We start from the raw sequence: 17,304 nt of genomic DNA, 5'->3' as shown, positions 1-17,304 counted from the left end.
AATAACCATTTTCATACAACAGGAAAATAAATGTTGGGGTGGGTTTTTTCCTTTCTTTTTTTTCCTGTTGGGCTTTTCTGGTGTATTTGAACTCTCACAGTAGTGGTGCCATGCATGGGCTGGGCACTGGCTGGTGAGAAATGGCTTTCTTTTGTATCACTTGGGGTTTTTTGTTTTGTTTTTTTTTTATCTTTGATGTGTTTTGTTGTGGGTTTTTTTCCCCTCACCCCATTTTTTTACCTATTAATTTGTCTGTATCCCAACCCATGAATTTTTGCACTTTTACCTTTCTCACTCTCTTCCCATCCCACTGGATGAGGGGGTGAGTGAGTGGCTGTGTGGGGCTGTGCTGTCAACCAGGGTAAAACCATGGAAAATGTGAAGTTAGATAGAGATTACACATATGTTATATATATAGTATTTTATAAGGACAAAAAACCCCCACACCAACAACCCCAAAATAAGTAATAGGTTTAAAGGAAAAACGGAGCCACTCAAAGACCAAAAAAACCATCCAAGGGCATAGCTGGTTTATAAAGGAAAGTTTTATTTTCAGTTATAAGGTGATTACAAACTCATCTAAAAAAGCAAAGATGACTTAAAAATATCCATATACATTTTATTTATCTAAAAAGCAAAACAGAAACTGCAAAATACAAACATTTACCATATACACAAAGGCAAGGGGGTTTTAGGATTAAATTACACTCCAGGATTTTTTTCAAATACAAATATTCCGTTTTGGAACACACAAAAAATGTTTTAAAATGTTTTAAAAATATTTTTAAGGTTTTTTTCTTTAAAAAAAGCTCAGATGACATTTTTAAGGAGGCCATCATCGCCCTTGCCTCCTCGCTGCATGTGCTACTCATTATCACATTACTGTAGTCACAGTTGCTAGGAATTTAAATAATTAAAAAAACACCACTGTTTTTTTAGCCAAATACATCAAACAAGATGGACCACCTCTTACAATGTGAAGTCCCTGGCAATATTATCAGGTAACAATCACAACATTACACTGGAGAAAAAACAACATCCTATTGAACAACGAGCACTTCAGAACAGTACTGGGATGCTGCAATGCTGAGAGACCAGCGCTGGCTTCCAGGACAGGAGCAGGTCATGAACTAACTCAACTTGCCCCTCAGGTTTTGTTTTCTTATCAGCCTCTCAACAGAATTTTGCCACTGTTTGGTTTGGGTTTTTTTTAATTTTTTATTTTACTTTTTTTTTTGGTTTCTTTTTTTCTTTTTTTTTTCTTTTTTTTTTTTTTTCTTTATATATTGAAAAAAAACCCAACTCTTTCTAACATCTCAGCTGCAGAAGCAGGTACATTTGGGAACACTGTGTATCGTGCTCACTGTGCTACAGGGCTGAAGCCTTCCCCCACAAATGCACACACACACAGCATGTGCACAGCTCCTCAGCATCAAGTTTCTTTTTTTTTTTTTTTTATAGCTTTATTTTTCCCGTTATTTCTTCTGATTTCTCAAGTCAGGCCATGTTTTCCCTGCACTGCAAAAGGGAAAGTGAGCAGCACCATCCCACTGTGCACTGCAGAGCCATGGGGAACAAGCCTCCAAAACTTGCTCCTTTAAAATTCTATTTACTTTACTCCTAATGCTCGTGGTAATTAAATTCTGACACTTTTACTGATTATTTCAAATGAGGACACAGCAGCAATACAAAAAGGCTGTGTCTGCTCTGCCATTCAATTGCCCAGCATTACAAGCAGGGTCAGGCTCTTTTCCAGTCACAAACCCTGTCACCAAAGTTTTCCACCTTTGATGGGGATGGGTGGGTGATTTGTTTTCTTAAAATTTTCAACCTGCAAAATTTTGAGCTTGTCCCTATTTTTGGTGAAATGGTGTCTCAAGCTATTTCTGCTCTTGTTTTAGGACATGGGTAAATTGAAATCAGCAATTCCCAATGACAACTGGAAAAAAACCACACAAAGAATGGGACTTTTTATTTTTTAAAAGAAACAAACAAATTGAGATTTTTTTTTTTATTTTTTCAGAGAAGCATTATCCATGTACACATTTTTTTTGGGCTGGCAGAAAAGAGCCACAATCTGGTGAAGGGTGTGGGGCTGGATCGGGCAGTTTTCCAGTGGGTGCTGGTGCTGGTTATATTCAAGTCTCTCTTGAGCAATCTCTCCCATTGACTCAAATTGACCACTAATACCATAAGAAAAATTTTGTGACCAAAGTATGGAGCTCAAAGCACCTCTTTTGCACTAGTTCAAGGGTTTCTTAAATGTCAAGTGTCATCAAATCAACTAAATATTTTGTTTCTTAAGCTTATCTTTGATTATAAGAAATAAAACAAGCTACCAGGGTTTGACAGTTCCTGACCTTTGCTCATGCAAATATACAAATACACAACTACACGTCAATCCTAACCACAAGGCTTTGGATGCTGATTTTGGAGAAAACAAGTCCAGGGCAGCTGCCTGAACCCACACCACACCCAACCTCCCATGCCAGGAGCCATGTGGTGCCTGCAAGTAGCCAGGAGAGTTTACAAATCCAACCTTAAGGCTTCCTTGGAGGGGCCATGGTCCAGGATTTTGTTATTACTGTCTCTCTTCCACCACTCCCATTTAGGAAAGACCATTTGGTCACCCTGGCAGGTTGGCTCTTTGCAGGCAAGTGGTGCCTAAATCTCCTCAATCCTCATCCTGAACAGCTTGGCAAGATTTACACACATGATTTGCAGCCTAGGAATAGAAGCAATGTCCCCACTGTGTGCGTGCATATGAGGGTGGAAGATTTCATCTACTACTCTACTTAAACACAGATTTATTTTTATTCTTTTTACTGAAAGTGAGCAACTTCCATTGAATCTCCTTGGAAATGATGTCAGGGTCATCTTTCTTCCAAGCGTACTTGAGCTGCTTAACTAACTTGTCCACTGCATTCAATGCACAGCTTATTTAACATTTTATATACATTATGCCTCCATGAATGATCCTGCAGGGACCACAAGACATAGAAGCTAATAATCAGTTATTCAAAAATGTTCAAATCCTTCTCCCACAGCTGGAAGTTTGCCATTGATGCAACAAGTGGGAGCTTTGAACCCAAGTGTGACAAGCACAACCTCAACAAAACTGAAAATCTCCTTAGCAAATAAAAACAGACCAGGAGGAGACTTGGAAAAGATCTATTGAATGGAGATGTCCATGTGTCTTCAGATCTGCTTGAGTTATCTAATGCTGAGACAAAGAAGAGGAACCAGAAGCATCTGCAGTTGGGAAAGGAGGATTGGGCTGGAAACAGGGCTGGAAACAGCTGCAGGAGGTGCTGTCCTGGCGGTGACAATAAAAGCTCTGCTGATGTTGTTGGGTTTTTTTCAGTGTTACAGCAACTGTAAGGCTGCACTTCCCCCCCCCCCCCTCTACTTTTCCTCATTTCCTCCTTTCCCCAAGAACAGCAGTGAAAATCAGTTTTGCTGAGCTGTTCCAGCAGATCATTCCTAACTCCCCTCCACCCCTAATTCCAGGAGCTGCGCTGCTGCTGCGGGGTGGCCACCAGCACTGTTCTAGATGGCAAATACAGCTGCCAGGCTTTTGTATTTTCATTTACATCACAAGAACAAATCCATTGTGGACCTACTATCTCAAACTTTAAAAAGGACTTTTCTAAGTGTGTGGATCTGTTTGGACCAGATGAAAAGGAAAGCTATGAGCTATGATGAGAAGGAAAAATAGAATAATAACAACAACAATAAAAAACCAATTCTATTTATGAAATCATACTGCTTAAACACTGAGATACAGACTACTGGTAAAGTCCCTTACAATAGATGCTCATTCAGAGAGATCATCACTAGTAACAGGTGAACTGAAAAGGTTTGGGAAATTAAGAAAAATAAGAAACAAGTCAGAAAAATCTCATGGGGAATATGTTCCCCTTTACATTTCTACTATCTCTTGATTTCAGTTCAACTGGAAATAAATACTGCTGAAACTCTGCTGTTTTCAAGCCCAGAAGACCCCATGAATACAAAGGTACATGAAACATGAAAACGTGTGCATTTTGTCTTGGTTTATGCTGGCTTAAATCTCCGGGATCTAGTTCTAAAGATCTCATGCCAAAACTGCACTGTTTTCCCTAGATCCAAACCAGTTCATCTATAACTAGTCATGATGCTTTAACATAGAGTTCCTCATTAACACAAACATGTAAAGTAGGTCATAAAAGTTTCAACAAGTAAATAGAGGAAAAAAATCAGTTGTCTTTGCAGTCAAAATAGGTAGAAAACACAAACTTTTAAAAAAATTATTTTTTAATAAATTTGGCAGAGAATCATGTTGAAATGCAAATTTATCACCAAGAAAAGTTTAGAAATCTGATAAAATTGTTAGGTAAAAACCCCAAACTGTAAAAATGCAAATGTGCTCACTGGAACTCAAACCCCAGATAAAACAAGAGGAATTAAGTACTTTTTTTTTTTTTTGTCAGGAGAGGGAGGAGGGGAGAGGGGAACTGTTTTCCAGAAACAATAATTTGTTGGCTCTTAGTGAGTCCCAGCCCTCCCTTGCAGTCTTACTGCAGAGCACAGCAGGGCCAGGGAAGCTGACACAGAGAATCTTCAGTGAGGTTGTTGCATATGTGCGAGACCTTTTCACTTGGATCATGGAAGCGACTGATTTGAATGGCACAGTTTGTATCAAAATGGGGCTGGGTTCTATTCTCTGGTAGTTGTACTTTGAAAGGTGTAGTATTATCCCTCTGGTTCTTCCTACAAAGACACTCTCCACAATATGGGAGAGGCCTGAACACCCAGCTGACTTGCTGGAGACATCTTCGATGTAGCCAAACCATTTTTTTCCCCTAACTAAAGCTTGTCTCAGCTCTATAGCACAAAAGTCATGTTCAAACTATATAATCTCAAACACAGTTGTATGACAATGTATGTATACAAAAAAAGAAATAAATCAAGCATCAGTGTTTCATCTGCACTCACAAAACCCATTAATTTAGACCCCCCATACCTTCTACTCCCTCTTCACCCGTGCCTGTTTTCTGCAGACACTGATTGTAACTCAAAAATGAGAGCCCAAGCTGAAGCTCACCAAGAGAGTTATCTTTGGTTATATTTTCTTGCCTTTGATTGTTAAAAAAATAAAATTGCTGTATGCATGTTTCTTTATTTTGGGCACATTTGAGGACACCCACTGGCTCTCAGAATTCCTTCTGTGATCTTGGATGGTTTCTGCCACTTGCCCAGCAGGTGTCATTTAGGTGTTTGCTATCTCCAGCTATGCAAGTTTCCTTTAGAACTCTCATAATACAGCAACCAGAAAAAAGAAAACACAATTCTACTGTGACTGGTTTTGTTGCTGCAACTCAGCTCTCTGTTGTAAAAGTATCTACAAATTCAAACTAGCAAGATTTGGAAGTTATAGATGCAGCGATGTTTTTCTTTAATCAGTAATTATTTTGGTCCATCTCTTAGTTTTAAATCTCCCTGTTTCTGTTACAGGGAAACCAGCAAGTTAAGAAATATTTGTGCTGCTGTGGCCAGTTAGCCCACGGGAAAAGAAAAAAGAAAATAAAACTACTGTGTAGGAATGTTAAGAACTGTTTATGTTCCTGTTTAAATAAAATGACAAACTCTGCCCTGACAGACTAAGCTGACAGCAGAATAAGCAGATACAAACTCTGTTCTTATCAAGCATTTCTTCTAAATACCTTCGGATAGACTACCTGTGGTATGGTAAGAAAAAAACTCTCTTTCTCTTAATACAATGCCCACAAGACAAGGCTGAGTTTTGCTGGAGAACCTGTTCCCAGCACAACCTGCTCAAGTTAAAAAAAAAAAAAAGAAAAAAAAAAAAGAAAAAAAAAAAGGCATTTGTCCATATTTTGGACAGTTTTCAGGGATCCAATTCCCCACGGAAACATTCACCTGCACTACATAAAGTGGAACCCCCATTCCTATACTATACTCCTTGTAGTGGTTTCTCTTCTCTTCCCAGCCTCACCTGGAATGGTACCCAATTCCTTCTGACCAATACAAAATATTTCAGTGTTACATGTTCCCTTTGCTTTAATTTAAATTCCAAAGAGCCCTGTTTCTTCAGCAGATAAAATTCATAAATATGTTCACCACCCTCCAGCCCTCCTAAAAATAAAATAAAATAAAATAGAATAGAATAAAGTAAAATAAAATAATGTTTTAACCCAATGATGAGCAAGGAGACTGGGGGCTCTAGGTCCACGACTGCTATTTAGTAACATGGGACAAGGGACTCACTTAGTCCTTTTGTCTGTTCCTCCAACAGCAATGACCTCCCTCCCCCAAATAAATAAATAAAGCAAATCCTGGTTACCGAACTTGGAAAAGCATTTTTGAGATACATGGATGAAAAGCACCTGTTTGCTGTGTGATATTATTATCATCATTACTATTATTATTAACAATGTGTCTGTTATCAATACCAGTTACACCAGGTGAGTGGTTTTGTTCCTCCTGCCAGGGATGACCTGGTTTGTGTTCACCTCTGGACGGTCAGAGTCCAGAAGTGATTCCTTTATTTTCCTGCCCCAAACCAAAGTCCAAATGAGCAAGTGAACACCTGAAGCAACCAGAAGGCAGGTGCTGCTTTTTCCCTCTTGGCTGCTCAGTGCTCACCCGTGCTGCCCTGGGGACAGGCTGCCCTCCCAGTTTGCAGAATTCAAGTTTACACCAGTGCCACCACACCAAAACATGGTTTGCTGGAAAACTCAGGAGCAGGTACTCAACCACCCTGCTCACACACAAACAGCAGGCATTTCAATTAGGTAAAAAAACCCCTCAACAATTTTAAAAACAACAACAAAAAAAGACTGAACCATGCCAAATCCTGCAAATGCCCTCCTCAAGTTCTCTCCCATCAGTGTGACAGAGTCCCAGCGCTGTCCTTGGGAGGGACAGCCACAAGACTGTTCACACCCAGCCTCTCTGCATCCCTTTGCAAACTCCTTGCTCCAGCTGTTTGGCTATATCCCTATCCAGGGACTGCACTAAACAAAACTGTACCCACTCCCTAAAGTGACCCTGACTCCTGTCGTTTACCACAGTTGAACCAGAGGGTAGAAATACTACACCTTTGAAAATTCTCTTGAAACAGCATTTTTAAAAAAATGTATCTCTCAACAGAGCTCCTTTTGTGTGTTCTGTAGGTTACCCTGCTCCCAACCATACCAGCACCTAAAATTGCTTTCTGAGACTTGAATGTATTGCTGGCAAGACAATCAATTCAAGTGGTAAGGTGTATAATATTTAGAGATAAAGATATATATATTTAAAAAAACCCAATAATAGTAAATTCTTGTAATATGTCTAGTCTGATATGAAAGCTCTCCCTCTACAGAGAGACGTCTGCTGTGATTACCTTACAAAATATTAAAAAAAAAAACACACACAAAAAATAACTTTCTCTGTGAGAAATAAAAATAAATCCTAGTGCAAATATAAAGCTCTGTAAACCTGGTCCTATGAGAATCTATGGTTAGTAAACGGCAGTTAAAGCAGGTTTATCCTCTCACAGAGAGAGCTCACATCATGGTTTCCACAATGATATGAGTTGGCTTGATCAATCCGCCATTCGAAGTTCCATTGGGGCAGAAGGGGGTGCCACTCTCCGTTTCTTTGGACCACCGATTCACTTCCTTGGGGGCAGCCACCGCCTTTATCCTCTGAAAGAGAGAAGGAAAGCAGAGCTGAGATGCCCAGAAGGCCTCTGTGTCCCCACGTGCAGGACGTGGCATTCCAAGGACAGGGACGGGCGGCTGTCGGAGACGTGCGCCCGCGGCTCTGTAAGGATGTGGGGATCTGTGGGGCCTTCAACTCCTGCTCAGCTGCAGAGCCTGACTGCAGGCAGGGAAGTCAGACAGGAGGGTAGTCCCAGCAATTTCCAGCATCCTGCACGTTGGGCTTTCAGTGCTGCAAATGATGCGCGTCCTCCTTCCTCATTTAGAAACAGCTCTGCCTCTCAGCCCAGCCTTCACTGCCAAGTGGCGACTTCTGTCCTACATCTCAGCTCACAAAGGAAGAACTAAATGGCATCTGACCAGTGTTTACTCTCTTTCCTTCCCTAACATGGTCTTTGAGCTGTGTTTTGGCTACTTTTAGACTTGTCTCTCATGGTGACAATGGTGACAATGTAGGCAGGAAAATTAACACTTATGCCCTCGCCACAGCTGAAAAAGACCATTAACACTTGGACAAAAACAAATGCAAGTGTTTGTGCTCTGGGAAATGTTTGGGTTTGGTATTTTTTTAAATTCTATTCTCTTTATGCCTAACCCAAAGTGTCCCACTTTCTTCTCCAAGAATACCCTGAGCTGCATTTAAGACCGACTCATTAGGCATAAACAAAACTAATCTGAAAACTTAGAAGAGAATTGCTAAGTTTCTTGCTTGCACAGCCTCTAAAAACCTTCCACTGCAAGAAAAACAAATTAGAGGAGCCCACAATGAACTACTAAGGACAAGAGATTTCCTGCAAATCCAAACCTGAGGGAATGTGCACTGTCAAGTCTGAATCAGACCCAAAGTTTTCTAAATACCAGGCCAATCTGGATCCAGTGTTTCAGTTTGAAATAAAAGAAACACAAATTTTAAAAGCTAAAAAGTGAAGCCCTCTCTCAAGACGGTTTGACTTTTATTTAGTCCCCCACAGTGAAGGTCATGCCTGAGAGCCACACAATCGACAGGCATATCTGAATTTCCCTGAAATTCAATGAGTTTTACACAACCAGGTTTGACCCAGGTCTCTTTCTCTTTCTTTCTCAGCGATTTTCAGGATGGTGCTTCTGTGTCCCTGTGGACTGGAGAAGGGAAACTTGAGACTCAGAAACACCTCAGTCCTTGAATGTTTGTCCGCACGTGGAGGTAATGATTTGCCAAGCTGGAAGCTGCACAAGTGGGACACGAGTAAAATCACTTGGTGTTTATCTGGAACAGAAGGCTTTGTGTTTGTTCTGTTCCTACTGTTTGCCCAGAGGACAGCTGATCTTTAACAATCTTATTTGCCCTATCTGGGCAAGGTGGCAGTTTTCCAAGCACTACTTTGTATAAAAAGTTAAAGCTCCGTTTCTCCTCTAGACAGACAACTGCTCTTACCTCAATGAGCGACCCATCTGACTGAATGATGCGGATGACCATCACCATAGGGATGCAGATCATGGAGGAAAGGGCAAGAACCCAGCCCAGGCCAATTGCCCAGTCTGGGTATGTGTAGACCTTGTTGTAGGTCAGTGGTTTATACTTGGCCAAAGAAAAGATAAAGCATCCCTGTGGATGAGAAAGGAGAACAAAGTGAAGCTCAAAAAAATGCTAAAAGCAGTAGGGCTCTGGTGCTACCACTGGCCCTGAGAAAGACAGGCAGTGAAAGGCAGGGCTGATGGATACCATATGTACTTTAAGCCAATGGGGGAATTGTTCTTCCATTTAAATCATTGGAAGAGCATCTGCATCTGCTTATAGCATCTGCTGTGTGACAACAGAGTGCTAAGAGATGGTGCTGAACAGCTGCAGTACACTGCCAATCCTTCTTCAGGGCTCAACTATTTGCTGTATACTGCAAGATTACCAGGATGTTCTTCCCACCCAATGAAATACATCTGCCTCAGACTGCTCGAGTCTTTTTGTTACAATGGCCTAGCAGTCCTATGTCTTAAAGTAGGAACTGCGCTTTGGAGAGTGAATTTTCTCTTAACGAATGTAGAATTTTGCCAATCCTAAGAAAAATCCACTTAAATGTAGCCAACTGCAATTTGTGCAGGCACAGTAGAGAGTAGAAAGCTGTCATGTTAACAGCTGACATCTGAGAACATGATGTCTTTGAGACGTATGTTCAGGCCTTCAGCTTCTCTTTGCAAATTGGCCTCTGAATGCAACAGCCTTCCCTTGAAGAGAAGGTGAGAGGTGCCTTAGCACTGCCAAGCGTAAGACTTGAAAGAGCACGGGTCAGTACTCACCACACAAAGAACTGGTGTGATCACAATCCAGCTCCATTTCATCCAGGGACCAGGTCTGTATCCAATCATATCCTCAATGGCATCATAAATATTATCAGCGCCTGCAAGAACGAGCAAATAAAAGCCCTGTAAATACTGTAGGATTAAAGCTGCCTTCCTCGGCTCCCCAAGGGGTATTTAAAGGGAAGATGAGGGTGTCAGAGGTATTCTTCAAATGCTTCCCACAGCTGTGAAGTCCAAAATGATTTTCTTGAAAAGCCCAAATGTCTGGGGACTCTCTCATCCCATCCCTCCCCTCATTATTTGGCTGCAGGAGTGCAATGCTAATCCCTCCTGCCCCTGTCACACACCCTCTCCTCTCTCACTGAACTTCCCAGAGGGATCACCATGGGAAAGACTTGACAGCAAACGGTGCACCTGCTTCTACAGAAATCTGACTTTGTTTGGTTTGCTTTTCTGAGGAGATGGAACACATGGAGAATCAGAAAATAACCAGTCCTAATCAGCAAACATCTGATTATTCCCCAGCCACAGCTCAGGCAGCTACAGAGGCCACTGTCAGACCTTGGTGCTTGGCATTGCCTCAAAGTAATGGGGCAGAATACACTTTTCAGCTCTTTTTGTACTTTCTGTTTGGTTGGCTTGTCCCTGCAGACATTGCAGCTCTGAAAGGAAATTCTCTGAGAGACAAACAGAAATTTTCATGGCTGGCCACACTTTAAACTCTCACCTCTAAACTTAACACACGAAAATGCTTAATTGTGCCCTTATTAATTAGCAATGGAAGAATACTCATTTTTTGTGGAAAAAACACTGGAGGTTGGATTTATCCCAGATGCAAATTTGTCTCCAAGAGGTCAGGGAAAATTTATACTAATGGCATGTGTCTGCTGCTGGGAAGAAGACTCTGGGGTGGCTGATCATTAAATATTTGCCTAGCAAAATTGTCACTGACTCATCAAAAGATATCAGATGAAAGGATTCTCACTTACCATAAACCCAGGCTACAGCAATACATTCAAAGAATGCAACCCACAAAAGGCATACACCACTAGCTGCATAGTAGTCAAAGAGTTGAAAAACATACATGCCACCCTGTAAAAGAGAGACACAATTGGTTAGGATCCAACAGGAAAAAAACCCCAAGAATTCAGGCCCAGCTCCCAGCAACATCTACCAACATATCCTAATGGCTCCTGTCCAACAAGAAGCAGCATCTAGCAAGTAGGTAAGGTAAATATTTGGCATTACCTTCCCCAGGGAATATGCATGTTTATTACAGGAATAATTCCAAACAAGACAGTGATTAAACAAAATTAGGCCACTTAGTATAATCTACTGAGGCACTTAAATCTTGCCTTCTTACAAGTATTTTAGGATGGGCATTAAAGAAACAAATAGTATAAAAAGTAACAGGTTGCCTCCTAACATTAACACTTTAAAAAGACTAAAAATGAAAGCCAATTCATCAAGAAGGTCTTTATTTATTGAGTGAAAGGGCTAATTTCATGAAAATAGTTCACTTTTTGTTTTATGACTCCATTTGTACTCTGCTGTTAGACTCTGCTCTCACTTGTAACTCTGCACTTTCACTTGAGAAACTGTGGGGTTTGGGCACCTCTGTTACAGGTGCTATTTTACCTCCCACAGTAGAGCTCTTCCAGTTGTTTGTAAAATCTGACTTGGATTTTATTTTGAAGATAAATATCACAACAATGCAGGCACTGGAACATATTCCTGTCTTGTTTATATTAGAATAAATCCAGTGGTATTTAATTAATTCAAATCTGTGTAATTAAGATAAAAATCTCTTTCCCTGAATGCCACTGGATGGATTCTTAATGCGCTCTGCTGAATGCTTCCTATATGTTTCATCATTTAGAGCTAGATGTTAATATTCATACTCATGTTGACTGGTACCTGAGATCAGATTGAATTTAATGAGATTTCACGTTCCTGTCCCTGTGGCTGAAAAGGGAAGGGATATATAACTCCCATTCAAAATGCTTTCAGATCTAGGGATGAAAGATGCTCTGTCCATACAAAAAGCACTACTCCTACGAGTAGCTAATTCTTTGCAGTCTCAATCATAGCTAAAACTGGCCTGAAAAATGGCTAAAAAAGAGGGCAATTTGCAGCACTGGTACTACTTACCTCAGTCACCATAGTTAGTCCCAGAAGATAGCTAAGGAAACACACTATAGCGATGAAGATTTCCCGTCGGTAACCCTTCCTTAGGAAGGATGGGTGCAGATCAACTAATGACGTGATCTGTCCTTCAACTTCAACAAACTGCAGGGCAAAAACAACAGCAGAGAAATAACTTGAAGATTACCTGCCATGCCACCCAGGCTCCTACTTGAACAAACCCTCCCCAGCAACACCCCAGCTCTGTACTCTGTGCTGCTCTCAATAAAGAAATAGAAGCCATCCCTTTGTAACCCCGAGGTAGGAGCATGGGTGTAGTTTACAGGTTGGAACAAGCTTTCAGAATTTTTTATTTCCTAGGAGCCTTATGAGCTACCAAAGGGGCTCTGCAAATGCAAGCCACAAGGATGAAGGAGGCGCTTATGTGCCTGATGACAGGAAAGCACTTATGTGGCTTTTATGCTGTCACTGTTCCAGATGGACACAGGATGTATGCTAGAAAAGAGGCAGAGGGAAACACTCAAAAAAGTCCAAACTAGGAGAGTACCTCCCAGCCTTTTTCTGATGTGCTAGGAAACCTCACAGGTACTAGTGAGGTTAATTCCAAACTTTGATATAATTCTACGCTTGGGTTTGTTAGTGAAAATCCAGCCAAGGGAAAGCAGACTTTGATGTGAAACAGCAGCTCTTGAGTGAACGTGTCCTTTCTGGATCTGTGAGCAGAATATCTCTGACTGAGGCTCTGGGTACTTCTGCAGCAATAATGGAGCTGCTCATAGAGACCCCATTTAATGATCTGGCAAATTATTTGCACTTGTAAACCAAAAATGAAACTGGATAAATGAGCTAAAAGTCTTTATCTTGCTTCATGATAACTGTATTTATACTTACTTGCCTTTGGAAAACTATATGACTGTGTAACTTGAGTTAAGCAAATAACCCAAATTAGATTTGAATAAAAGTTTAAAGTTAATCAAAAACCGGATCTTTTTGCCCCTGGAGGAAAGCAGCTACTGAACTTCCCCAAATAAAACCATGGAAGGGATCTTTTAACTGATCTGTACTTTCAACCTGGCAAGGTACAAAGCACCAAGCTCACTGAAGACTTGAGGACATGGATTGGATTTATCCATCAAGGCTGCCTCTGTAGAAAAGATCTTCACTTTAAGTAGATACATCATCTTAAGTAATAGCTTATCATGGGGAATCTATGACAGAGATAATTTCAGAAAAAGAGGCATTTTCCTACCTGGCACCTCATTGCTCTTACAGCACCCAGAAATGCCCTATATCAACCCTACCCTCTTTCTGAAGCTCTGTTTTGGAAATACAGACTGCCCTATGAACAGATTTTGTCCTCCATCAAATTTTATTGCCTCCTGTCTTGTTACTTTGACTTGTGTAAAACTGGTTTTCTTTTTAAATGTAACCCTTTCCTTTGAGCTGATTTGATCTGAAACTGCTCTAGCATTCCAGAAACCTGCTTGACTGCTCTCCAAAAAACCAGAGGGGTGAAGGAGAGAAATTAAGCGCTCCAATTAGTTTTAATCACTCTGTGCAGTGAGGAGCTTTTTAAAATTACTAGACAGCTTCCAATATGCATAAGCATAGGGTTGCTGAACCACAGCATTGAGTACTTTCACATTTACTTTGGAGCCATTGACGGTTGCTCACTAGAGTTCAAAGATTAAGCCATAAAGAGCAATTTAAAGAAAATGAAATATAAAAAAAATGTCAGAGATTAAGTACACAACAACTGGGTAAAAAATCCATTTACGTAGCTCTCATATGAGAGAGAATTTAGGCTACAGAAACATTTCATCCTTATGAATATATATATTTTTAAAATCTTAGTGACTTTCCATTTGAGTGCAGAAAACTTTGGCAATTTTGAATGTGTAGTTACTGCATAATCCCTGGTCACCCATGTTTCCTTGTGAGTAGACTATCTAGAAATGATTTACAGGTTCCTCGGCAGTATTTAGTCCAAAATTCCTACAAGTAGCCACTGGGAAAAATAACCTAACTTCCTGACTGAACTTTTTGATTTTTTTCATGCTCACTAATTAACAGCAGTGTGTGCTATAAAATCAGTACAGCTGGAATCTGAGATGCTTTCTGGCCTGTTTGGAGGTACTGAATGCATGCTGCTGACGTGGAAGTCAGCAGGATCCCACATTGCTCAGCGCCTCCAAGCCCAAGGCCACCAAAAAAGGCTGCAGCTTTGTCCTCTCACTGTTCTTGAGGCCACCCTGGATATACCGTACAAAGCATTTTGTGCTTTTTGTACCTCATGACAACTTTGCTTTTCTTTTTTGGCACTTGGCAGCTATCAAATCCCATATTCCTAGTAGTTATTGTTAGTGTTTTAATGATGGTGTGTACGCCCTGCAGGTGATCGCAATGGCACAGAGTACTCTGTGGAACAGACTGCTGCAGTCCTTTGTTTTAAAATAATTAAGCTTTTTTTCCAAAGTAAGAAAATACTGCACTGTGACCAAAATGGTGGTATTTTGTGGTCAGACTAGGACTGAAATTTAGGTTAGGGAATACTGCCTGAGTGTGGTAACCCTACTAACTCTTGATGACAAAGACTTACTGAGCAACACAACATTATGAATCAACAGGCATAGATTCATCAGGTGCAGCCCCTACACTAAAAAGCAACCCAGATGAATTCCTCTCAAGCAGCATTAGAGGTATTCTCTTAATTCATGCCTGTAAAACCAGCTTTTCTCAGTCAGCAGCGCTGACACAATAAGCCACACATCTCTTATCCATTGTACTAACCTGGCTATCCAGTCCAAGCAACAGAAGCATAATAAAAAAAAGGATTGCCCAAAAGGTGGGCAGTGGCATCATGGACACAGCTTTTGGGTAGGCAATGAAGGCCAGGCCTGGACCTAGAGAAAGAGAAAACAGGGAGGGGGGAAGGGAAGGGAAGAAAAGTAGTAAGTACCAGCTCTTTGGTAAAGATAGCCACCCTCAAATTCAGGAATGCCTGGTTCCGTTCAGATAAATCCAAACGCAGCTGGAAATACCAGAAGTGAAACAGTTTGGCTCTTTTATCTGAAATCGAAGCACGCATGACTACAGCAGAAACCACAGGCAAACCCCGAGGCCAGTGCTAACAGATCTCCAGTTTTAACATCTGTCTCAAACATGCCAATAATGGAGGTGTCCTACACCTGCCCTGCACAGACACAGGACAGTCTTGGGGGCCAGGGGGCAAGGGGTGACCCAAGGGAATGGCAGAATCCCACTGCTAGCCCACATGGTCATGGTGAAGATGATGATGATGAAACTCTTTTGCATGCAGGGAAGGGGACTCTGCTATAAACATTCCCTGGGATCTCCACTAATGCAACCACTGCCTCCCTCTGTATGCAACCTCCAAACCCTGTGTGGCTGTTCTAAAGTGGGGTTTGCTCTCCAAGGAGTTTGCTCCTTCTCTCTTCTGCAAACCCTCCCTGCTGCACTGAATGATCAGGCTACTCCTAATTTTATCAACTGCAATTGAAAAAACTGCTTTTAGGAACTGCTGGGGTGTAAAATCACTCTGTGTAAAATTGCTTCCCCATGCTGTTACATCATCTGCCCCTATCCAGGCCAGCCTACATGAACCTGCCACGGTGACACTGAGCATGACCATCATCAGCCCCAGCTGTAGGATGGGTTGCAAATGTAGGAGGACCAATGGGGCTGGGGCTGAGTGCTTGAGGCTGAGTGCCCAGGTTCTCTGCTCTGGAACCTGAAGTGTGGAGTGCTCCTCCCTAGATGGGGTCTCGCCTGCCCTGTGACCAGATGTCACCTCACTCGTACCCATACGGAGCACAGGCACAGTGCTCATCTCCAGGGGCTCCCTCACCTGGAGCCAGGTGCTATCAGCTGTCCTTTGTGAGAGCTTCTGTGGAGAGAGGAAGAGCCCTCCACCAGTGGGAGACAGGAACACTGGCAACCCAGCATTTATGGCAGGCTCTCAGAGGAGATGAAGAAATTTGGTGAGGCTGACAAAAAATTCTGAGGGCAGATTTAAATTCAGAGTAAAACCAGGAATGCCTGGCTCATCTGCTTGTTTACTTTGAGGAGCTTTCAAAGTGCCAGTTTTCAAGTGGATTCATGCAATTTTCAATAGGAAAAGGCATTTTTTTGAGATGCCGCAGTGTGGGGCCAAAAGATGTTATTTCTGATCTGTACAGAAAAATCTCTAACACTGTTCTTCCTACCTCCCACTTTTCCTTTCCAACAAGAAAGATGGAAAAAGAAGCAAGAGAAAGAGGTAAAACAAGATGACTTTTTTTTCAAACTAAAGAAAACTTTAAGTCACTGAAAATAGTTGAACATAAATAAATACAAATTAGCCAACAATCAAGCAACTAATTTTATTTTAAATGAAACACAACTAAGATTTTATACGACAGAAGATACCAAGAAAATTGGTGAATGTCTCAAATTTTGGGGAGCTTTGCTTTTTTTCCCCCTTAATTCAGTGGATACAGTAGATCCTCTTTGAGGGAGAGCTGCTACCAGATGGCATTTGCAGCTATCTGTGCAATTGATGAGACAGATGTGAAACTGCCCTCCTCAAAATTTGCTACAATTCTGTATGCTTTGGCCAGTGAAACTGTTCTTGCACTGTGACACCAACTAATACCAAGTGCCCTAAGCCCTGATCTAATTTTGATTTTCCTTTGAAACGAAGTGTTGAAACATAAAAAGTCCACGTGAAAGAAAATGTTCCTGGCAAGCCCTCAAGTGAAACATAAATAATCTAAAATTTGTATTTAATTTGAAGCCCTGTTGTTTTGAAGGGTGTTTTGCAAAAGTGAAGCACTTGTGGCTGCTATTAAAAGCCAGTGAGGACTGCCACAATCCCAGCCCACGCACTGGCCGATAGCCATGGAGTGCTGTGGCATGGCTGGAGAGCTGCAGAGGCAGAGACCAAGAAGGCATCAGGAAACCTAAGGCACTATCCTCAGACCTGCTTAATCTGAATTTGTTTGCAAATGGAATAAAAAAAAAAAAGCAAAAAAAAAAGCAAAAAAAAAAAAAAAAAAGGCAAATCTTGTGCTGGTTTAACAGTGCTACAAATTGCATGGGTGGCAAAGTATTTTTCCCAGCCAAACAGAGGCCATATGGATTAGACAGGACTCACTATGGTTTTGTTGAGCCCCAA

The 17,304-nt window shown here is 41.3% G+C and overlaps 1 protein-coding gene across 10 annotated transcripts in view; it reads right to left on the bottom strand.

Moving 5' to 3' along the window:
- Positions 1 to 527: 527 nt before the first annotated feature.
- The window catches only part of SLC6A6 (solute carrier family 6 member 6), a 57,952-nt gene continuing 41,175 nt past the window's right edge, over positions 528 to 17,304 (bottom strand). For all 10 annotated transcript variants that reach the window (XM_069028297.1, XM_069028298.1, XM_069028296.1 and 7 more), the window contains 6 exons: positions 14,919 to 15,031; positions 12,135 to 12,272; positions 10,973 to 11,075; positions 9,981 to 10,081; positions 9,124 to 9,294; positions 528 to 7,694 (listed from right to left, as the gene is read on the bottom strand). In XM_069028297.1, coding sequence (XP_068884398.1) covers positions 7,554 to 7,694; positions 9,124 to 9,294; positions 9,981 to 10,081; positions 10,973 to 11,075; positions 12,135 to 12,272; positions 14,919 to 15,031 — 767 coding nt within the window. In that variant the 3' untranslated portion in view covers positions 528 to 7,553. The remainder of the gene's footprint in view (positions 7,695 to 9,123; positions 9,295 to 9,980; positions 10,082 to 10,972; positions 11,076 to 12,134; positions 12,273 to 14,918; positions 15,032 to 17,304) is intronic.

The sequence above is a fragment of the Aphelocoma coerulescens genome, chromosome 12 (assembly GCF_041296385.1).
Source record: "Aphelocoma coerulescens isolate FSJ_1873_10779 chromosome 12, UR_Acoe_1.0, whole genome shotgun sequence".
Lineage (NCBI taxonomy): Eukaryota > Metazoa > Chordata > Aves > Passeriformes > Corvidae > Aphelocoma > Aphelocoma coerulescens.
The sequence above is the reverse complement of the archived record's forward strand: the minus strand, read 5'-3'. Positions and strand labels throughout refer to the sequence as shown.